This window comes from Narcine bancroftii, chromosome 1 (genome assembly GCF_036971445.1).
Source record: "Narcine bancroftii isolate sNarBan1 chromosome 1, sNarBan1.hap1, whole genome shotgun sequence".
Taxonomy (NCBI): Eukaryota; Metazoa; Chordata; class Chondrichthyes; order Torpediniformes; family Narcinidae; genus Narcine; species Narcine bancroftii.
The window spans coordinates 27,850,112-27,874,591 of NC_091469.1; the positions used below are offsets into that span (position 1 = coordinate 27,850,112).

A 24,480-nucleotide genomic window follows, 5' to 3' on the forward strand; every position below is an offset into this window, starting at 1 on the left:
ACATGACAGTGCCTGTTAACGATGGAAAAAACATTCTGAAGACCTGCTGCATTCTACCCTGACAGAAATTGCATTTTGTTTTGTATCTTAAAAGTTGTAAGAATTCTTCATCCATTTTAAGATTTTTTTAATATGAGTTGCTTTGTTCCCTTCTGTGTTGTGTGTAATATTTATTGAGGTGTGTTTGTTTTTCCTATCCCAGTTACAAGCTGAATGAGTATGAATCTTTTTCAGGGATCAGCTTTAAAGCCTGAGCTAAAGCGGGAGCCAGTTAGCACCAGAGTTAAACTGAAGATTCTCCCTCATTTAATGCGGTCCAGGCAAGCAGCAGAGACATTCCCAGCCAGTATACAGGTATTAATATCATTAAGGTTGGCTTCTTTTAAAATGAAATGAAAATTTATTTCAAGGAAGTTTATTTTCAATAAAAAAGTAACCAAAAATGATTGAGCTTTCTCAATCTATATTGCTCAATCCCATACCACCTCAATTCCACCTTCAGCTGAACTTTAAGACAACTGCTTCTAAAATTTTTGTGTTATGTATTTTCATTTTATCTGTAAATTGGCCTAGTGTCAACTGAGTTGCATTTTCCTTTGTGGTAAATTTTATTGCTAATTAAAAGGGATATATGTTACATTGGATTTCCTTGCATCTCCTCCCCTCCCTAAAACTTTGCAAGATTTGGATATAGCTTTCTGTTTGTTGTAATTGTTTGTTTCCTATCGGTTAACCAGAGTGCAGCATTGGCAATGATACAGTATATGAATGAAAAGCATAACTAACCCTGCAACACTCTCTTTGCACCTCTTCTGGACCTTTCACACAGAGATAAATAATCCTAGTGCATTCTCTTCCTTGGCCTATAAATAACTTAGTTAAATCAGCATTTATAGGACTGTTCCAAGAAGTTCTATAAACAGAATCAAATGAGTCAGTGGATTGCTGCAACTCTCTTTCTTTGGCTTGGCTTCGCGGACGAAGATTTATGGAGGGGGTAAAAAGTCCACGTCAGCTGCAGGCTCGTTTGTGGCTGACCAGTCCGATGCGGGACAGGCAGACACGATTGCAGCGGTTGCAAGGGAAAATTGGTTGGTTGGGGTTGGGTGTTGGGTTTTTCCTCCTTTGCCTTTTGTCAGTGAGGTGGGCTCTGCGGTCTTCTTCAAAGGAGGCTGCTGCCCGCCAAACTGTGAGGCGCCAAGATGCACGGTTTGAGGCGTTATCAGCCCACTGGCGGTGGTCAATGTGGCAGGCACCAAGAGATTTCTTTAGGCAGTCCTTGTACCTTTTCTTTGGTGCACCTCTGTCACGGTGGCCAGTGGAGAGCTCGCCATATAATACGATCTTGGGAAGGCGATGGTCCTCCATTCTGGAGACGTGACCCATCCAGCGCAGCTGGATCTTCAGCAGCGTGGACTCGATGCTGTCGACCTCTGCCATCTCGAGTACCTCGACGTTAGGGGTGTGAGCGCTCCAATGGATGTTGAGGATGGAGCGGAGACAACGCTGGTGGAAGCGTTCTAGGAGCCGTAGGTGGTGCCGGTAGAGGACCCATGACTCGGATCCGAACAGGAGTGTGGGTATGACAACGGCTCTGTATACGCTTATCTTTGTGAGGTTTTTCAGTTGGTTGTTTTTTCAGACTCTTTTGTGTAGTCTTCCAAAGGCGCTATTTGCCTTGGCGAGTCTGTTGTCTATCTCATTGTCGATCCTTGCATCTGATGAAATGGTGCAGCCGAGATAGGTAAACTGGTTGACCGTTTTGAGTTTTGTGTGCAACTTAGCACCAGGAGATCTGCTTGCACCTTGTGTCCTTTGAAATGGTCCTTGCTTGAAGACTCGTGCATCTTTAAATGTTACATGTGATCAGAAAGAGGCAAGATAGGCAAGGATGGAATCAAGAAAAATGCAACTAACAATGAAGGTTAATTGGAGATTTAGTAGAAGTATTCAAAATCTTAAAAGATATCAAGAGTCTAAATTAAAACAAATTCTTGTTTCTAACAAGCTGATCATTATGCAAAAGTGCATACTTAAAACAGATGGCAAATGGAGCAGAGAGATGAGCTATTTTTAAAGTTGGTATCTGGAAATCAAAAATGCAAACACTGAAAAAAAAATGGAAATGTTTTGAAGGTCTAACAGCATCTATAGAAAGAGAAACACCTTAAACATAAAAGTGAGAAAAGTTGCTTTTAAACTGTGGAATCGGGGGCATGAGCATTGGTGCATAAAACAAAAATAATATAGCTTAATTGGAGGAGGCCAGGGTTGTTGAGATGATCCAGTGATAAGTGTCTCCCTACAAAAATTATTAACAGTACCTGAATTTCTCATGACTCGAGCTAATTTTCAAGCCTTTGAACATGTCAGTTGTTGGAGTTCCTCACAAGACTGAGCATTATGTGAAATTCATAAATTTGCTAGAATATATGAAGTTGTAAAGCACTCTAAAAATTGTTATCTTGAATTTATTGTGGATTGCTTTAATACTTTGCAATCATCATTCAGAAATTAAAGAGGTTATTACTTGAATCTTGCTTCATCTGTGACTATAAATATAAGGCCTGTTGAAATTAATGGGGGAGGTTTGAGGAACTATTTTCTACTTGTATGGAATCCAAAGCAAATTATCATAAATAAAAGATCATAAATTAAGGAATTCAAGCAGTGATAAAACAAATAGCTTTGCCGTAAAATGATGTATCCCATGTAATTAAAAGAGAGAGGAAGAAATTGGAGGATATGTTGTCGTTAGAACTAGGGTGAATGGAGACTTGTTTGAAATCCATCAACTAATTATAAACTAACAATTTATGTGCTCTAGAAGTTGCATATTTCTTTACAATGTCATGGTGCCTTTCCATAACTTGAATACATACAAAATTTCCCAAAATACACTGAGATTCCTCGTTATCAGAGCAAATTTGAAAATTAGGCTGTAACTTAACAAACTGTTAAAACTAAAAAATGATTGTGTAATGGAGATTAATTTGACCTTTAACTCTTTGGACTCTAGCCATTTTTAACCTTTCATAATATATGCGCTGGACTGGATCTATGGGTAAACCACAGTAAGAACTCCAGTATGAACCAGCTGGAGGTTGGGTATAAAACTAGTCCTGGAAAACAGGGACACAAAGTATATGCACTTGTTAGTAGTCCCTGAAAACCGGGACATGGAGTCTAAAGGGTTAAACTATTAATTTTGTATGTGACAACATTAATCTGTTTAAATTATGATTATTCACAGTCTTGTTTTCACAGGTGGTATATGATGGTCTGTTTGGTGCCAATACAAATGCCAAGTTGAGAGGACTAAGCCTACAATTTATACATCATATATGTTCAGTGTAAGTTCTAATACTTCAAAGAATTATTGGACCAGTTGTTGCAACAAGTGCCAGTGTGCTCTAGACACCAAGAAAAAGAAAGATCTAACATTCTTCATGGCATGGATTTTTCTTTTTCTGATATTGTTTGGCCTCTGACTTCAGTTTGAAGGGATCTCTGAAACCCAGTAATTTCACCAAGCAGCAAAGCAATCAAGAATTCTTATAAGCCAGCAAACCATGAAGTAAAAAGCATGATTTTAATGACCCTTTATAGGCAAACCTAAAAGACAAATATGTATAGATTAAACTAGAATCTAAAATATTATAATTTTTAAAAATAAAGTATTTATAATAATTGGGAAAATAAAATTAATGCATATTAAAATTAGAGTTTTGTGACCAGTGAGTTTGCCAAATGGTAATTCCATATTTAATCACATTAACTTACACCTCACATAGTATAACATAGGGCAGCACAGTTAGCATAGCGATTAGAACAATGCTATTACAGCGCCAGGAATTTGTATGTTCTCCCTGTTTCTGCGTGGGTTTTCTCCTGATGCTCCAGTTTCCTCCCACCCTTCAAAACGTTCAGGGTTGTAGGTTAATTGGATGTAATTTGGCGTCACAGGCTCATGATCTGGAAGGGCTTGTTTCTGTACTGTACATCTAATTTAAAATATAATTTTGGATCTTCACACAACAAGAATAGTTTCCTAAGTATCTAAAGTCTTTATCTGATCACTGAAGATAATGATGTAGAAAGCTGCAAAGTGGTTCTACACGTGGGAGAGGGGAATCACTCTGGATTTCCATGTGTAATTGCTGTACTTAAAAAATGTTGTCATCAGTTTTGTTGTGAAATAAAGAGAATACTGGCCAGTACATTTTTATAGCTGCAAAATTTATGTATATTACAGAAAAACCTATGTGATTGTAAATGGTTAAATCTTTCTTAAAGCATAAATTAAAATGTTCTCAACTATCTTTGATAGTCTGTAGGAAACAAGAGAAATTAGCTGTATCCTGCTTGAGTCCTGTTGGTGAAACATGCATAAATACATGCAAACTGAATTAGTAGGTTGATTGACTAGTGTTTACTATATTAAGAAAACTGAGAAAATCAATCAGTAGAACACAAGTGGTGTGAATTTGCAGGTTCAGGTCTGTCATTTCACATGCCATGACTGTTATCTTAGCCTATTCAGAGGGCTCTGGGAAGGAAGAGGAAGAAATGTGAACAGCCAGGGAAAAAAGGAAGCAATCATTCAGCTGGTGCAAGGATCGTATTATCACATGCAGGGAAATGCAAATTTTTTTATTAGTTCAGTTTTGAACTGTTCCACTTGTGCAGCTACATTATCTGCTGCAATTCAACTTGTACCTACCTCTTTTGTTTTTGTTTTGTTGTTGACAAAGCCTAATAACATTATTTGATTAATGTATATTGGTTCTAAGTCAATTGAATTGAACAAAATGTCTCATAGAAATAAAGAAAATCAATTTCATTGCTGATATTTTTTCCTGAGAATTTTCTGTCATTTTGTAAAATAACCCAAGTTATTTGATCTGTAGGAGTTTTTAAATTTGAATGTCTGGCTATCTGGTTAGAAAACCTAGAATTATTTTTGTATCTACTCACACTGAAATACAAAACAGAATATGTTAGAAATCCTCAGCAACATCTGTGAAGAGGTAAACAAAAACAACATTTTACATTGATGCTCTTTCAACAAAGCCAAAAATGGAATACATTTTATAGAGAAGTGGGGAGAACAAAGGGAATATTTGCATTGGGATAGAGAACAAGAGTAGGTGGCGAAGGTTTGTAATCACAAATTATTACCTGGACCAAGGTGCAAATAGGAGAGAGGAAAAAGGGAACAAAGCAAAGAAGTGTTGTAAATGTGAGATTCAAAACATGATAGCTAATGAAAATCTGAAATATAAAAAAATACAAAACTACCCAGAAGGAAATGTAGCGTCGTGGGAGAGAGAATAACTGAGTTAACAGTACAAGTCGATGACCTTTTGTTAAAACTGGCCGGTTCTGATACAATTTGGAAAAGCTAATTACCTAGTGAAAACAAAATGCTGGAGAAGCTCAGCAGGTCAAACAGAGTCCTTTATGTAGCAAAGGTAAAGATACATAACTGATGTTTCAGGCCTGAGCCCTTCATCAAGGTATGAGAGAATGCTAGCAAGCGTCCGAACAAAAGTTAGTGGGGGGTGGTGTGTTGGGTGGCAAAGGCAGAAGATGATAGGTGGAGAGAGGAGGGAGGGGACAGCAGCAATGGGGGAGGAGGGATGGCTGGGTAGGCAAGGGGGAAGAGAGGGGAGAACTGACACCGTGGCTGTGGAATCGAGTCTGGGTGAATACATCGTCATAATTGTCATAGTAGTCAGAAGTAAATCACAAAAATCTGTAGACACTGGTTGAAGTAAAAACACAAAATGCTAGAGACGCTCAGCAGGTCACCAGCATTCTCTCAGCCTTGATGAAGAGCTCAAGCCCAAAACGTCAGTTACATATTTTTACCCTTCCTACGTAAAGGACGCTGTTTGACCTGCTGAGCTTCTCCAGTATTTTGTGTTTTTACTTCAACCACGGTGTCTACAGATTTTTGTGATTTACTTCTAATTACCTGGTGATGTTTAGTTCAGTATTGAACGTGCCTTGTAAAATGACAAGTTCAAGTTTGTGGGCTTTTTTGCAATAGTATAAAAGGCCAAAGACAGAGATCAATATGGGAATTGGCTGACAAAGTGGCAGAATCCCTCCTCCAGGCAGAACAAAGGTGATTTGCAAAGTGGTTTGCCAGTCTGAGGTGTTCTCCCTATGCTGGAGAAACAAAATGCAGAATGGGTGACCACCTTTCAGAATATTTTTCTTCAATCTCCAAGGGTGACTCTGACTCCCAGCTGCTAGTCACTTTAATCCCATGCTACCCGCGCTCTGACTTCTGTCACTGGCTTCTCGCTCTCTTCAAGTGAAAGATATTTGATGGCATACAAGACCCCACACCCTGCCCCCCCCCCCATTTCAGGAGGGAATATTAATTTTTTTTTAGTGTATTTATGGATAAGCATTTAATGATATTTTGTAGCTACAGTGTAGCAGAAAAAAAACTTGGACAAAATATGCAACTAGGACAAAAGGAAAATTCTTTTTAATAATAATACTGCTGTAATTTACAAGAGAAAACAAGCAGCTTAGCTATAGCAGAAAACATTTTATAAAAACAAACTGCCTCTGTCAGTCCCCGCGCTGGTCCCGCTGCCCCACTCTCTCCCGGCAGCTCACATTTGGTCACCACGCTAGTCCCACTCTCCCGGGGGGGGGAGGTGGGGAGAGGGCGCAGAGCAGTGGGATCAGTGAGGGGATTGATGGTGGCCGTCAGGGAGGAGTGGGGCAGTGGGATCAGAGTGGAGAGCTGTCGAGGGGGAGCAGAGTGGTGGGATTATTGTGGGGACTGGTGGCAGGCAGTCGGGAGGGAAAAAGGGCAGGGGGATCAGTGTGGGAACTGGTGGCAGGCTATCGGGGGGAGTGGGACAGCGGGACCAGTGCGCAAGCAGCCGGGAGAGTCCCCCATCAGCCCGTCACCAGCCCCCAATGATAGATGGTGGTGATGCAAGTGAGCCACTCAGCGATGATGTTCATTGTTGGTGTTACTCACCAACATCACCCTGAGTTCAACTTTGCATTTAAGACCGGGGGAATACAAGCCATTTTTGGAGAAAAAAAATGGGTCTTGTATGCCATCAAGTACGGTAATTTAAATTGAAGGAATATCACCTTTGCTTCTGATCTAGGACATTATAGTATCAGATTAGCACTGAATTCAGCAATCTCAATTTTTCTAGTTTATTTGCAAACAGGCCATTTTAACAACAAACATCAACAACTTGTAATGTTATCTCTAGTTTTCTCTCCATACATCCTGCCTCCCTTACTGGGGTACTTAGTTTCATAGTTCCAGCAGTAGCAATTTGTGTAACATTTACCCCAGACAGAACAGTTGCAAACAACAAACTCAGCCAACATAGTTACCTTTTGGGCTTTTTGTTTTCTTTTGATGTCCTTGCTCTCACAGACATTGTTCTCTCTGTTCCTAGTTGTGACATTGATATCTGGCATGCATATTTGTTTTTATTTCAGAAATTTAGCATCTGCATTTTTCTGTAAAGAGCATAATTATTGAATTCAAGTTGGAGAACATTCTGATTTTTTCTAAATAAATGTTCAATTTTTTGCTTTTCTTATTGAGCTAAAGTAGATGATGAAATGTTTTCTTCATTTATTGCATTATCTTATTGTTTGGCAGTTGTCCCGACAACAAAATAAAACCTTTGGGACCAATGCTTCTAAATGGGCTTACAAAATTGATCAATGAATACAAAGAGGTAAGCATTCAGAAATGTCTTTTGATCAACAAACTTGATCTTCTATTGATATTTATTTTGCCTTCTTTCTCTGTTTTATTCACTGTTCCTCATGTTGAATGTTAAATTGGGCTAGAGTTTCCCCATATGCTAACAATTTTGCCTTTCATTATCAAGAATGTCATCCATTAAGTTCTTTGTCAGGAGATTATTGGACATTGGGAATTAGCTGCAGAGAGCACTGATGCCAACTCAATCACTCCAACTTGCTATGCCCATACCCAGAATCAAATATAACATTCAAGTAGTTTTCAACTTTTCTCATCTGAAACCAATAACGTTATTAGAGAGGAATTTTTTGGTTTCCACTCTGTATTATGAAAATCCTCGCATAATGTGATTGAAGTCATGAAGCTAGTTGCCTCTGTGCATTATTTCATAATGTCAGAGAATCATGCAGCTTGGAAACAGACCATTTGGCCCAACTTATCCATGTTGGCCAGTGAGTGTCCTTCCTTATTAATCCCATCTCTCAGCACTCAATCCATAACCATCTCTGCCTGTGACCCAGCTTCAACCACTCTCAAGCAGTGCTTTCCAGATATTTATCAAAGGATGAAGAAGGTCCCCCTCATATTCTCTCTGAATATCTTCCCCTTTAATGTAAATCTATGTCGTCTAGTTCTTGTATGGATTAAGATTTCCTTAAATCTACCTTTTTTATGCCCCTCAAAATTTTGTATATCTCTATCATGTCCCAACTTCTCCAAAAGTAGGGACATAACCTACTCCTGTAATCCTTTTCCTGACGAGCAAAGGCTAGTATCTCATATGTCTTTCATACCATGTTGCCACTTGCCACCTTTAAGGACTTGTAAACTTTTACTCCAAGGTCCCTCTGTTGTTCAGTACTCCATTCGACCTTGCCATTTATGGTGTATGCCCTAACCTCATTAGTACTCCCAAAATTCATCACCTTTTATCTTTCTGGATTAAACTCTATTTGCTATGTTTCAACCCATTTCAGCAACTTACCTATATATCTCTGCAATCTAACAATCTAAGGCCACCTTTCACACTGCCAATCTTTATCTACGAACTTTCTGGACTTGCCTCCTCTAGCTATATCCAAGTCATTGACATATAGTATGGCCCTATTATAACGTGATCATCGGGATCCATAAAATCTCATCACAATAAAGTGGGGGATGTGCTAAATCAGGGTTTCAATAAATCCCTGCTGGGAGCCCAAGCCCAATGACTTCATTGCATTATATCCGAATTTGTGTTAAATCGGGGCGTGTAAAATCAGGGTTTCGCTGTATTACAAAGGGCATGTGTCCCAGCATGAATGATCCCTGTTGAACTCCACTAGTCACAGGCATTCAACCTCAAAACAACCCTCTGTGGCCACACCAATTTTGGATCCAGTTGAAAAGTATTCATTTGGAACCTCACCTATATCTTCTGGCTCTACGTACGCACAGATTGCCAGTAATTTTTCATGACCATTCTGAACCCTAATTTCCTTCTTAAGCACCTCCCTACACATTTTATTCTCTTGAATGACCTCCCCCTTCATTGGTTCTAATACTTGCTTGTTATTCTTTATTCAACCTTCTATACTCTTGACATTCAGAGTTCACCATGCTTGTTAATGGCTTTTTCCATTACAGAAACATTGGGCCTGGTTTCTTGCTATTTCTTCTTTGAATCCTTACCACTCTGAAGCTGTAGTTTACCTGCAAGCAGATGCTCTTTGTCTATCTTTGCATTCCCTACTTTTCACCCAATTTAAGATCTTAATGTTCCAACCCCATCTTTTTCCATAGCCTTTATTCAAAGTTATGGTCACTATCTCAAAACAATTCACCACTGATATTCCCTCCACATCACCAACCACATTCCCTAAGATAAGGTTCAGTTGTGCTTCATCCCTCATTGATCTATCTACATCAGACACCTAGACACACCTGAAAAATCACTACTTCAAGCCTTTAATGAAATTCCCAGTACAATAGAACTATTTTGATTACATTTCTCTATCTTCCTACATATCTGTTCCTCTATCACCTGTTGACTTTTGGGAAGTATGTATAAAAAATGACAAACAACTTCCATTTTGTTTCTATCCATATGGCCTTGTTTGAAGTCTTCTAGGATGTCCTCCCTCAATACTGAGGTAAAGCAATCTGACTTATCAGATACCTCCTGGTTTATTCCTACCTCTGAATTGCTTGAAAATTCTATACCTTAGAATACCTCCATCCACGCCAAACCTGTGTTCCAGAAGGGCATTGGATAACCTGGCTGATTGTCCTCTCATTGATCCCATTTGTCACACCTGTACTCCTCAACAAGTGGTACAGGTGTTTGAGTTTTGAATCAGAACTTTTCTTTAGTAGCTGGCTGAAGTGCTCACTATCTTGTCAATTTTGTCCTGAAGGTATGAGGTTAAGTTCAGTGCATGCAATTTGATTTAAAGCTAATTGTATTGTTTCTTTAAATGAGCCTCAAATATTCCTGTTAGATATCATAACATTAAGCAATGTCAATATACTGAATTATTTTTAAAACACTTTTTTATTCTATCCAAGGATCCAAAAACACTTTCATTAGCATATTCAGCTGTTGGAAAGGTGTCCAGGTAAATATTTTAGTTTACATGTGTATTTTTGTAATATCTTTAGTACTTATAAACAAGTAAGAGTTTAGTAGTTATACATAATTATTAAACATGCACCTTGCATGGTTACAAAATATTACATGTCTTTATAAATGAAAGAAATATTTTGCACCTTTGGAAGCTGTGTTGAATAGTAATGTATTTACTTTCAAGCAAGTCTCATGGTCTCCCAATTAACATACTTGATTTCATGTCATAGCACATGCCCTTTTTTATAGTTAATTCAATCTTATTAGTAATAAAAACAGAAACAATGAAGGCTTATGTTTGAAGCTCATTTCATTGGCATGTTAATCAGTAACTAGAGAATGACGTTTTAAACCTGTGCCAATTACAGAGGTAATCAAAAAGACCCAAGAGAATATGCAAATTACTCTGCCCAATGATTATTGATCTGTAGTCCACTGCCTGCTAGGGGAATTGAAGCACATTTAACAATAACTTTTAAAAGAAACTTGGACCGATATTTAGTTTTTTAAAATTCAGGACTTCGACAAATGTAAAAGAGTGAGTTTGATTTGGATAATTATCAATTGCATAATACCTAATATTCCTTTCTAGATCAAGTATAATGCAACTTAGCATATTTTCATCTAAATCTTAAACCCTTTGGAAGAAAGTTAAGGTGTTGCAGAAGGAACAATGACATCCATGGCACAGTTAGGGCTTGTAAACTATTAGATATTTTACCTTCCAGTAAGACGTTAACTCAATGGAGAATCCATTCTCCCAATTTGTGGTGAGTTTCTGTATATAATCTATTTTGGGGAGCAACAGATTTACATTATGAAGAATCCTTTGTTCTTAAGCAGAAGTTAAAAAGCATGATTAGCCAGTTTGGCTGGAGCAAAGATCTAGCTCAGGGGTAGTCAAACCGTGGCTCTCGAGCCACATGCGGCTCTTTTGCAGGTAAGGTGCGGCTCGCGGAAATGCCGTATATGCAATTGTATAGGATGATCCACAAAACTTAAAATTTTCAACTTAAAAGGGTCGTCCTATACAAAGAGTTTAAAATTCTGACCTTGATGTTAAAGTCACAACACCACTGGCATCTTCCTGCTGGCTCCGATGCAATCATGCGATAGTTGTTTGCAAAGTCTCAGTCCATCTCCCTGGTCCAACTGCTGTCGGCTCTGTACAGGCTTTAAATAGCCTATTACAAGAACCAGCAATGGTTTATTTTAAAATGTCCAAATAAAATTTAAAACTTTAAACAATAATTTGTTATTAAGATATTGTGATTTTTTTTTTTAACAGCATCCACTGGTCAGTGGTAAGTGGCAGTTTTGGAGAGGGGGGAAATCTTAGTCAAAGGGTATTGCTGGAAAAAACAAAATTTTAGGTGGAAATTCAGGGGGTCATCCTAGACAACAGCATGTATTGGTATGTTGGTTGAGACAGTAATTGTATGAGCCACTGCTCACAATGGTAGTTTTGCTGGGTGTGCCTTGCGATCACATGATTGTTGCAGCTCTCAAACATCTGAAGTTTATTGTATGTGCCTCTTCCATTAATCAGGTTTGGCCACCCCGATCTATATGAAGGGCTTGCTTTGACTTAACACAGAACAGTATCTATAAGCTTTCATGGGTTTTCAGCTGGATGAAATTTGGAGTAAAAGACAAATGTATAACTGTCTGTAATTACCTTAATGTAACCTGGAACACACAGGTTGATTATGTCATATGATAGAGGATTAATACATGAGAAAGGAATTAATGCAAGATTAAAGGAATAGATCCACCATGAATATACATTTGCATTATTTGAAAGATCATGTCTAGACACAATAATGTAATTCTTCTAATCCAAACACAGTCGATAAATGGGTACTGAACCATTATATTTTCAATAATTATATTATGTTTTGTTTACTCTACAAACATTTAGCCGTTTACCACAGCTTTTCACAAAAGATTTAGCCCTTGTGCAGCAATTTTTTGAAGCTATGTGCAAGGTAAGTAGAAATTCTCAGCATTTTCTTTCTGTTATTGTGTAGTGTTTGGTTGTGTTTCTAAATGATTGCCACACCAACAGTACAAGGTAGTCTTGTTTGCTTCATCATTAGGAAGGTCCTGATATCAGACTTTCCATTCAAGAAGCATTAGCTATGATGGTGGGAGCCTACTGTTCATTGCAAGGAGCTTCACTTACCCTTATGGAAGCTTTGGTTGCTGCCTATCTGGAGAAGGTATGTGAAAATTTGTACATCAGTCTACTGCCATTTGCTTATTAAATGTATTCTTGTTAATATAATTTTAGAACAATGTCTTAATGCTTTTATGGGGAATATAGAAGTATTTAAAACCTATGTGTAATGTCTTGCAGTAACTGTATGCACCTAATTGACTTAATTATTGCTAATTTTCTCATGAGCTTAGGCTATATAATGACCTTGAATATTAATTAGAAAAAGGGTTAAAATTTATGTCTGTTCCCTTACTCAAAAAAAAACCCCATACGCTATAGGCCTCAAAATTCCTAATTTGCTCGTTTTGCTGGACATGATGTCTAAATGGGGCAAATTGGATAGAAGCAGAAAACTGTCCATTAGAATATATGGAAACTGGATAAATATAGGTCAAATGAGTCTACATTTTGAATTTGCATTAAGATGTTTTAGGTAAACTCTGGATTTATTTAAGATTCTTTTGGAATCTTATCCCTTTATGTTTTCAGCCAGAAGTGCAAGTCCGCCAGGTTGCTGTGAAATTTGCCAGCACAGTATTTGCCTCCGACCATATACCATCCAGATACATGTTGCTACTTGCTGCTGGAGACCCGTAAGTATTGTTTTAAAGCAGGGAAACATTGTGCAACAGAAACTATCTACATATATATCGCTTCAGTAAAGTGGTAATCTCTGGTAGGATGATTCGCCTGCCTGATGTCAAAACAAAAATAGTTCTAACTCTTATGGATAGGTTATAGCAGGCGACCAAAAGTTTGTTCAAAGAGTGAGATTTTAAGAGAGATGGTGAGGTATTGGAAAGAAATTCTAGTGGACAACTGAAAAATAATTATAATTTGGGATGCCCAAGGAACCAGAAGTGGAGCATCTCAATGGTCTCAATGCTATGGGATTGGAGTAGATTATTGAAATGGGAAGGGAAAGGACATAGGTTAGTTTGTAAAACAAAAAGAAAATTTAAAGCCCCAGATACTGCCAGACCAATGCAGATTAACACAAGTTGAGTGAGACAGACTTGGTGCAAGTTACAATAAGAACACTTCATTTTGGATATTCAGAAATTAAATTCACTGAAGTTGTAAATGTGCTTAAGTTTATCAAAATAACATACACCTAATGAAGAAGATCAGGAATTTATGCAGGACATCTTTCTAAAGATAGCGGATACACAGGGGCACTTCTTACTGGGGGGGATTTTAACTTTAACCTTGATCCATTATGAAAATAAAATGAAGATATTATGAATTAACTGAGAAAAGCCACAAAATATTGGCCTGGCAACTTAAAACAGAACAAGCAAAAAGAATAATTTTAGTGATTTTTTTAAAAAAAGATAAGCAGATCTCATACAATGGAAATTTAAAAAAAATTCTACAAGCAATTGTATCAAACAGAAAATACAGGGAAAAACAATAAAATTGATGAGTTTTTTATCCAATATTGAATTACCACAACTACAATTAGAAGACCAAAATAAATCGAAAAAACCCTTTAAAATTGAAGAATTACAGGTTATATTAATGAAACTACCAAACTATAAAACACCAGGTGAAGATAGATTCCCTACAGAGTTTTATAAAGTATTTAAGAACTTATTAACCCTGCCCCTTCTAGAAGTAATGAAACAGATGGAAGAGACCCAAATCTACCCGAATCATGTAAAACAGCAATAATTACAGTAATTCCAAAAATGGGAAAGGACCCACTGTCGCCGGCGAGATATAGACCAATATCCTTACTAAATGCAGATTACAAATTAATAGCAAAACTACTGGCTAATAGACTGACTGACTGTGTACCGAAATTGGTAAAGCAGGATCAAACAGGATTTTTTTTATAAAAAAAAAAGAGCAGCAGATAATGTCTGTAAATTTATTAATTTAATCCATGCAGCAAAAATGAATAAAACGCCAACAGTGGCAGTTACGCTAGAGGCAGAGAAAACCTTTGACAGGGTAGAATGGAACTATTTATTTAAAGTGCTACAGAAATTTAAATTGCCAGAAAAATTTATTAATTGGATTAGAGCTCTGCATAATGAACCTTTAGCAAAGGTAGTAGTAAATGGATATGTGTTAGATCACTTTAAATTGAGCAGGTCAACTAGACAGGGATACCATTGTCCCCTTCCATGTTTGCCTTGGCTATAGAACCATTGCCAGAGCTGATAAGGAAGGAACCTACGATAAAAGGAATAAAAATAAAAGAGAATTTAAAATTAGTCTGTTGGCGGATGATATTATAGTATATTTAACGGAGCCAGATAAATCAATAAAAAGGCTATATATGAAACTGAAAGAATATGGAGAGATATCAGGTTACATGAATAAAAGTGGTGATGCCAATGAACAAAGTTGATTATACAGAATGTAAAAAAGAATCCCCTTTTAAATGGCAAACATGGGCAATACGTTACCTAGGTATCAGGATAGATAATAACCTAAACCATTTATAGAAATTAAACTACCAACCACTAATATAAAAAAAATACAGGAAGATTTAGAGACTTGGAAAGAGCTACCGCTAACTTTAACAGGGAGAGTTAATTGCATTAAGATTAATGTATTTCCATGGGTACAATATCTGTTCCAAATGTTACCAATTCACTTGACAGGATTTTTTTATAGAACTGAATAAAGTAATAAGAAAGTTTTTATAGAAGGGTAAAAAATCAAGAGTAGCATTAGAAAAAATTAACATGGAGGTACAAACAAGGAGGGGTGCAGTTACCAAATTTCAACCATTATTACAGGGCAGTGCAGTTAAGATATTTATCAGATTTTTATCAGATGGGAAAAAAATCAAACTGGATTAGGATAGAATTAGATAAATTAGGAGAAAATGTCCCGGAACATTTACTCTATAAATGGGCCGAGAAGGTGATGCAATATAACAATTCACCAGTACTATATCATATACTTAAAATATGGAAGAGAATACACCTGAAATACCAAGAAATTTTTTGACACCAACACTATTAATCCCTTTTACAATAGATAATTTATTTTTAAATGAATGGGCTAGAAAAGGAATTAAGAAAATAGAAGACTGCTTTTTGGGAAATAATTTATTAACATTTGAGCAATTAAAAGACAAATACGGAATAACACATGGTACAATATTTGCACACTACCAGTTTAAAATTTACTTAAAAAATAAATTTGGAAATAGCCTGTAAGAAGAATCAGAATAGAACATACGTGGTAAATGGGAAAGCATTGAGGAATACAGAAGAGCAGAAAGATTTAGGAGTAACGGTACATCGTTCCCTGAAGGTAGAAACTCGCGTGAATAGGATGGTGAAGAAGGCTTTTAGTATGCTGGCCTTTATCAATCATTGCATGGAATATAGGAGTTGGGAGGTGATGTTGAGATTGTATAAGACGTTGGTGCGGCCTAATTTGGAGTTCTGTGTGCAGTTCTGGTCGCCTAATTATAGGAAGGATATAAACAGAGTGGAGAGAGTGCAGAGAAGGTTTACCAGAATGTTACCTGGGTTTAAGCATCTAGAGTATAGGGAGAGATTGGACAGATTAGGTCTTTATTCTTTGGAGCGTAGAAGGTTGAGAGGGGATTTGATAGAAGTATTTAAGATTATGAAAGGGATAGACAGAGTGGATGTGGATAGACTATTTCCGTTAAGAGGAGGAAAGATTAAAACAAGAGGACATGAGTTAAGAATTAAGGGGCAGAGGTTTAGAGGTAACATGAGGGGGAACTTCTTTACTCAGAGAGTGGTAGCCGTGTGGAATGATCTTCCGGGAGAAATAGTGGCGGCGGAGTCAATTGTATTATTTAAGAAAAGGTTGGACAGGTATATGGATGAGAAGAAGATGGAGGGTTATGGGCATTGTGCAGGGAGGTGGGACTAGAAAGGGGTGTTTGGTTCGGTGCGGACTAGAAGGGCCTAACGGCCTGTTTCCATGCTGTAATTGTTATGTTATGTTACTACCAGAGAGTAGTGGCTATGAAGACTTAATCACAGACACAATGATAGTAAAAAAAATTATAACAAACATGTATACCAAATTGTAATACAAGGAAGAGGATGAATCAAGGTATAAGTCTAAACAAAGTTGGGAAAAAGATTTAAATATAAGAATAAAGAACGAAACACGGGAGGAGTTATGTACAGGAACTATGAGGAACACAATAAATACTAGGATACGTATGATACATTATAACTGGCTACATAGACTATATATCACCCCTCAGAAATTAAAAGAGTGGGACCCAACAATATCAGATAGATGCTTCCGCTGTAAACAAGAGACTGGAACAACATTACATGCAATTTAGACGTGCAAAAGTGAAAACTTTCTGGAAAGATTTAAACTTAATATTAAACAGAATTACAAAAAATAACATACCAAAGGATCCAGAAATCTTTCTGTTAAATAAAAAGAGTCAAAAAACTAGGCCTAAAATTAGACAGAGCCCAAAAAAGATTTATTATGATAGAGCTTGCAGCAGCAAAAAAGTGTATAATGTTAACTTGGAAAATGGAAGCAAGCTGAAAAATACAACAATGGCATATAGAAATGAACAAGTGTATTCCATTAGAAAAAATTACTTACAATCTAAAAGACAAATATACTTTATTTGAACAAATTTGGGAACCATACATAAAATATGTTAGAAACTGCCGACTTCAGACCGCCATCTCCTAAAAGTGATATGAATACAAACATAACACGTAAATATAGAAATGTTGGATGATACGACTTTCTTTTTCTTTTCCTGTTTTCTTTTGTTTTGTGTGGTTTTTATTATCTATGTTTTTGAAGGAGGGGTGGGGAGGGGGGAAGGATTAAGAAGGAGGGGAGGTAATGTCAATGTATATATTTTAATGATGAACACTTGTATATATTGTTATTGATCTGGTTCATGCTACAATAAACAAAAATTACAAAAAAAAGTTTATCAAAATACTATAATTGATCAACATCCTATACTATTCAATTCAGTTGTGTTTGAAATTAAAATGTGCTGTAGTCACTATGTAGTAAAGCAGGAACAAATGACAGAGAAATTGTGTGTTTGTAAAATTAATATTAAGGCTTATCAAAACTGCAAAGGGAAATCTGAACAATAATTTAATATTTGGCCATTTACATCCAATGTTTAATTAGGAGAGAGGAAGTACAAGGAGAAGCAAAACGTGTTCTGAGAGTTCTACCAAATCAAGTGACAGAGAAGGAAAGTGCTCCTATAGTCTTGCCATCATTTCCTGAAATGGTGCATTATATTCAGGATAAGGTAAGTTATCTTCCAGTTTTATTTTAAGGCCTTGATGTGAAATCAATATACAGTGAAACTGATAATTCAAGATGCTCATGCCATTAGAAGTTGCAGACTTAAATGTTATGTCTCAACAATTTATTTTTTGTGATGAACTTGGGTAAGTGTAAATGGAGCACAGGAACTGTGTACTAGGAAGCAGGTGTGGGAAGTGCAACCCCAGTGATCATGAAGGAAGCAGTGGAAATGGATCCCCAAAGAGTGGGAAGTAGGTGCGGGAACAGGGGCCCCTAAGAGATGGAAGGAGGGATGGGAAGTGGATCTCTAAGAACCAGAAGGAGATGTGGGAACTGTGGTTGATACAAAAAGGTAGGAAGCACAGAAAAAGGGGCCTCTGTGAGTAGGAAGGGTGCACGGCAAGCATAACCTGATGAGCCAGCTGCCAAATCATCACGGTGACTGAATTGTCAGCAGATTATCAGAATTTTGATGTGTACAATAAATGGTTAACTGGGACTCAATGGGGTGAAGGGCCTTGTTTCCATTCTGTAAGACTCTGTTTGCTTTTGGTAAAGTTAATAACAGGAGTTAACAATGGATCTTGGGTATCATTCCTGTATGTGCATTCTACTCCCCGTTGCACCACTTAATTCACCTTATCTTGCAATTCACATTGTTTTGTATTTCAACTTTATTTTAAGTTGTGTCAAATTGTCAATACACTCTGTAGATACATTGTTTCGTGCAGATTCCAACTTTTTTTAACTCTCATATATTTGCAAATTTGATTCATCACTGTTTATATAATTTAAGTAATTTATCAAGTGCTCTTAGTCAAGATTGAAAACAAAGTTATAATTCTTGCTCTACCCTCTACTACTCTGCTATTTCTTCTGGACTATACTGCTGCTTTAGTGGTTCACTCTCACTATTGCAATCAGTGTCCTGCTTGTAAGATGTGGGCACATCTTCTGTGCTTCATTCCAGATTTGTGCCTACCATTGTTCTGCAGTGACAGACCTGTGTTTGTTTTAGGGTGATTCCTGCACCCTGGTGGTGCACATTAGCAAACTAGTGCCAATCAAAATAGAAATCATTTTCTAATGACTTGTGCTCACCGTTTTTGGAATTCAGTGTTATAACGTGATAAACCTATACCTGACAGTATTTTACTGTTTTAATATAATAAACCACCAAAACACAAAATGCTGGAGAAGCTCAGCAGGTCAAACAGTATCCTTTATATAGCAACGGTAAAAATACAGAACCGACGTTTCAAGCTTGAGTCCTTCATCAAAGTATGAGAAAATGCTGGCAAGCGTCCGAACAAAAGAGTTGAGGGGGTGATGGAGAGAAGGAGACAAAGGCAGGAAATGATAGGTGGAGAAAGGAGGGAGGGGACAGCAGCAATGAGGGGGCGGCGGGATGGCTGGGTGAATGGGAGAACTGAAAGGGGGAGGGGAAAGAAAAGATGAGCAAGTTTAATGGAAAGCAGCAAAGTCATTGTTAATGTCACCTGGCTGGAGAATGCCCAGACAGAAAATAAGATGTTGTTCCTCCAATCTGCGGATGGTCTGGATGGGATAGTACACAAGGCCATGGACAGACATGTGAGCATGGGAGTATGTATGACTCAGAATTTAAATGGGAGGTCATGGTGGTTGTGAATGGAGAGGAGGTGCTAGCGAAGCAATCTCCCAGTTTGCGACCAGTCTCTCCGATGTAGAGAATACCACAAAGGGTGCACCATCTGCAGTAAATAAGTCCTCTGGATATACAAGTGAAGTATTGTTTCACATGAAAGGCCTGTTTGTGGCCCTGGACCGTGGTGAGGGAGGAGGTGTGAGCGCATGTTGTACCTCTTGCGGGCAGTGGGGAAGGTGCCAGGGTGAGGAGGGATGAGTACACGAGGGAATCGTGGATAGAGCAGTCCCTGTGAAAGGCTAAAAGGGGAAGAGAAGGAAAAATGTGTCTGGTGGTGGGATCCTGTAGTAAGTGCAGGAAATTCTGGTGGGGTGGTGGATGAGGGGGGAATATAATAAACCTATTCTTATTTTGACAGAACACGTGGCTCTAAAGTTTGATTATGGGCTTGTACAGTATCTGGATTTGGATGTAGACAGTCCTAATGGGCCCATCGTGGTCCTAGTCTAACTCACCCCTGATCCTGGTCCCAGCGTTTGGGTGGTCTCTTAAATTTTATATAGTCATGATCTGATATTAGTGGGGATGTTTTTTGTAGCTTCATTTTAAAACAAAAAACTTCAGTCATGTTTAAACTCAATTTTACCATCTGTCTTCCATATTAACATTAAGAATATACATTCTAACTTTTTCTTACTTATAAGGCTTCTCAAAGGATAACAACTTCAGCAAAGTACATCACTGGAACACGCATTTTGCCATTTAACCCAGCTACCTATTCTGAGGTAAGAAATGTTGAGATGATGGGAATTGGTTTCCTAATACTGTATTAAAACTACTTTAATATTACGACCTGGGGTCAGTATCAAATATAGAAAAAAAATTGAACTAAAGATTGGATTGAGGAAATGGCTTTCTTACTTCCTTTTCTTAACACTCAAGCTTCCATCCTTTAAAACCTTTGCTCTGTATACGTGCCTGTATTCATGATCAGCAAGTTAAGATTAAGCAAGGTTTTGTGCAGCTAAAATACAATTTCCCACTACTGATGTTTAAACCTTTAATTTGTGAAAACAACTTAACAACAGGAATGAAAATATTAATATAATTTTCTGTGTGATTTTGCAGAAAATATATTTGTAATGAGTTATTTTACTTTTTGTTTGCACGTGGCCTCGTGAATGTGGTAAATCAAGATGTATAGACAATAGAGGATTATAGGCTGTGAGGTTTGGAGGATTAGATTGACGGTGAAGTAGGTTTCATACAGGTCAGCACAATGCTGTGGGCCAAAGGGCTCGTAATTTGCTGTACTGTTTTATGTTCTAATAGTTCTTTGATGCCTGTTTCATGCGAAGGATAATTGTCCTATATTAACTCTGTTTCTCTCATCCTGGACAATAACTAAAAACCAACGCAGTTAGTACAACACTGGTTCAAGTTCTACTCATGAGCCGAAAGGGCTTGTTACCATGCTGTATGTCTAAATTTTTTTAAATTAAATTTTAAAAATTCAGATTTTTTTCACCATATTTTGCATGTGCTGAGAATCAATTTAACATCATAAAATGGTTGCAGCTCAGGAGAAGGCCATTCAACATCATTTCAATACTTGCATTGCATAAAAGCATTACATCTAGTCCCACTGGCCTGTCCACTCCCTTAGCTCTGTAAATTCTTTTGTTCACAGATAAATATCAAGCTTTCATTTGAATACTTCAGATGCACCTGCCTCCATTGACTTCAGTTATTGCAGAGACTTTTTCTCTGTTCTTACAGACCAAAGGTATCATTCCCTGCCTTTCCAACTACAGTAAAACTCTATAGTAATCTGGCACACTTGAGACTTTTGTGGTTCTGGACTAACAGATTTTTCAGACAATTGAATCTTAGTTTTATTAATACTCCAACGCATCTTTAATTTACTTTTTAAGGTGTCAAGACAGTAGAAAAATAAACTTGCAACGAACCCAGTAGGTTTGAAACAAGGCCCTGGTAACTTTACAGGGAATGTGTGAAACAGAATTAGGTAGGTTTTAAGGGAGAGTAACCAGCAGAACCAAGTAAGTTTAAAAGGAGCTCAGAAACCATAGCCCCAGTAAGTGGATGGGGAGTGCAGGAAGCGTAGCCCCAGTGAGTGGATGGGGAGTGCAGGAAGCGTAGCCCCAGTGAGTGGATGGGGAGCAGGGACTCCAACCCTGGAGTGTAGATGGGGAGCACAGGAACCTTAGCTGTAGTGAGTGATTGAGGAGTGCAGAGACTGATGAGCGAGATGCTAATAATTTGCTTGTGTCTGCAGATTATTCTGTATCTGCGAATGTGTCTCGCACACAGTGCAGGGGTGGTACCCACATCTCAAAGTTTCGTTGACATGCAGGATCAAGCTCCAGCTATTGGTTGTTATGTCAGAAATTTGGCTACTAAAACTTTCATTTCACCATCATCTTCAAAGAATGGGGAAATCGATCCTGTGCAAGGATACATTGATCTTCTCGAACAACTGCTATCATCCATCGGAGGTAAGACCAAAGAAAATAGAGGGTGGACTTTGCCAAGTGATTTTAAACTTGTGTATTCCTAACTTATGGAATGCAAGCCAGAATATGGGAAGTCACAGGCTTCCATATGATATTTCCATGCAATTCCAATTTTTTTTTGTGCACCCGTCAACTGCCAGAAGCAACTTTGTCACTGAGATATGCTGTCATTATGAAAATCAGTGAGAGGAAGAGAAATATATATATATATATATATAAATATATATATATATATATATATATATATAAATATATATATATATATATATATATATTTATATAAAATATAGTGCATAAAAATGCAGAACATTCTTCCTCTCACTGATTTTCATAATGACAGCATATCTATATCTATATATATATATATATTATATATATATAGGCTTGTTAATCTGATCCTACCAAATATCTTGAACATTAGTATGAATAGTAGGAAATACCAGAGAGCATATGCATAAGGTGAGGGGAGGAAAATTTGGGGGAGATGCCAGGAGTGTTTTTTTAAACAGAGTAGTGGGTACCTCAAATACATTGCCATAGGTAATGGTGGAAGCTGGTACACTTAATAGAGACATTTAAAAGAGGCACATGGATTCATGAAAAGTAGAGGGTTGTGAGTGTGCAGTAGGGAAGATTTTGATTGTGGAGTAGGTTTAATAAAGAATATAAACAAACTGAGGAATACAGAGAGAAAAAAAAAAATCAATGAAGTGCAAAATAAGAGTTCTTGAATGAGTCCCCGATTGAGTTGGTTGTTGGGGAGTCTGGTGGTGGAGGGGTAGCAGTTGTTCCTGAGCCTGATGATGTGAGTCTTGTGGAACCTATACCTCTTCCCTGATGGCAGCAGCAAGAACAGAGCGTCTGCTGAGTGGTGTGGATTCTTGATGATTGCTGCTGCTCTCCGATGGCATCGTTCTCGGTAGTGGGGAGAGAGTGTCCACTCCCTTTAGCGGAGCTTTCCGCTCAGGGGTATTGGTGTACCCATACCAGACCATGATGCAGCCAGTCGGCACATTTTCACCCACACTTTCGTAGAAATTTGTCAGGGAAACAACATGCAGAACCACTCATAAAGGTGCAAAATTGCTGGTATATATTTAGGAAGTTCATTGGTAGTATATTCACCGTGGTTAAGAAGGCAACAAAGCCTTATAACAGGGGAGATGGGAGATTGATTAAAACAATATTAAAAGAGAAATAGTCATTAATAAAATGTACAAATACATTTTGCCAACATTTTCTCTGTAGGATCATACATGAAGAATAATGTGTTGAGAGGTTTGCAGTTCCTCTGTGACCTATCCTATCATCAGTCAAATGTGAAAGACAGGCAAAATAAAAGTCATGGGGAATGAAAATATTTCTGTTTATTTGAAAACACTGTTATTTTGGTAAATATGGAAATAATATCTGCAAATTATCAACCATATTTTTGATCAGTGATTAGTAGCTCCACTTGGTTTGGACTGAAATCAAACCTTTGCATGTAATGTTTTCATCTGCACCTCACAACTCCTCACCTTGAACAAATGGCTTAGTCCTGATGCAAAGGTGACTGAATATGCCAAATTTTACATGATAGAGGAATTAGGGGATATGGGGAGAAGGCAGGTAGGTGGAGTTAGGTCATAAATTAGATCAGCCATGATCATATTGAATGGCGGAGCAAGCTCGATGGGCCATTTTTGGCCTACTCCTGTTCCTACTTCCTATGTTCCTATGTTCCTACATAGGTTGGCACAACATCAAGAGGTCAGCAAACTATTTTAAAGAGGAATCTGAATTTATTTTCATGAACAAGTCACAGTGCAAACATTCATATAAAGCACCTTACAAAAATAAATAAAAATAGTGCATGAAAAGTCAAAGTCAGACAGTGTCTTTGGTTCATTGATCATTCAAGAATCTGATGGCAGCAGGGAAGAAGCTGTTCTTGTGCCACTGAGAGCTCATCTTTAGGCTCCTGTACCTGTTTCCCAATGGTAGCAGAGAGAAGAGGGCATGGCCTGGATGGTGAGGGTCCTTGAGGATAGAAGATTCTTTCTTAAGACACCAGCTCTTGTAGATGCCTTCCATGTCCTCTATGCCTATGATGTTGCAGGCTAAGTTAACAACCCTCTGGAGTTTTTTCTTGTCCTGAGCATTGGCACCTCTGTGCCAGACAGGATGCAAGCAGCCAGAATACTCTCCGCAGTATACCTGTAGAAGTTGTAGAGAGTCTTCAGTGACATACCGAATCTCCTCAAACACCTCGCAAAGTATAGCCGCTGGAGACCCTTCTTCGTATTTGCATCAACATGGAGGCTCCAGGACAGATCCTCAGACCAGTTGACACTTAGGAATTTGAAGTTCTTGATACTTTCCATTATTGAGCCCTCGTTGAGGACTGGATCTTGTTCTCCTGACTTTCTCCTGAAGTCCACAATCATTTCCTTGGTTTTGCTAAAGATGAGCACAAGGTTG

General features: G+C 37.8%; 1 protein-coding gene across 3 annotated transcripts in view; it reads left to right on the forward strand.

Annotated features, from left to right (window-relative positions):
• Positions 1–24,480, forward strand: part of ecpas (Ecm29 proteasome adaptor and scaffold) — a 151,973-nt gene that overhangs the window by 60,655 nt on the left and 66,838 nt on the right. For all 3 annotated transcript variants that reach the window (XM_069922992.1, XM_069922994.1, XM_069922997.1), the window contains 10 exons: positions 235–354; positions 3,268–3,353; positions 7,661–7,739; positions 10,316–10,365; positions 12,295–12,361; positions 12,473–12,595; positions 13,084–13,187; positions 17,728–17,854; positions 20,185–20,265; positions 21,780–21,999. In XM_069922992.1, coding sequence (XP_069779093.1) covers positions 235–354; positions 3,268–3,353; positions 7,661–7,739; positions 10,316–10,365; positions 12,295–12,361; positions 12,473–12,595; positions 13,084–13,187; positions 17,728–17,854; positions 20,185–20,265; positions 21,780–21,999 — 1,057 coding nt within the window. The remainder of the gene's footprint in view (positions 1–234; positions 355–3,267; positions 3,354–7,660; positions 7,740–10,315; positions 10,366–12,294; positions 12,362–12,472; positions 12,596–13,083; positions 13,188–17,727; positions 17,855–20,184; positions 20,266–21,779; positions 22,000–24,480) is intronic.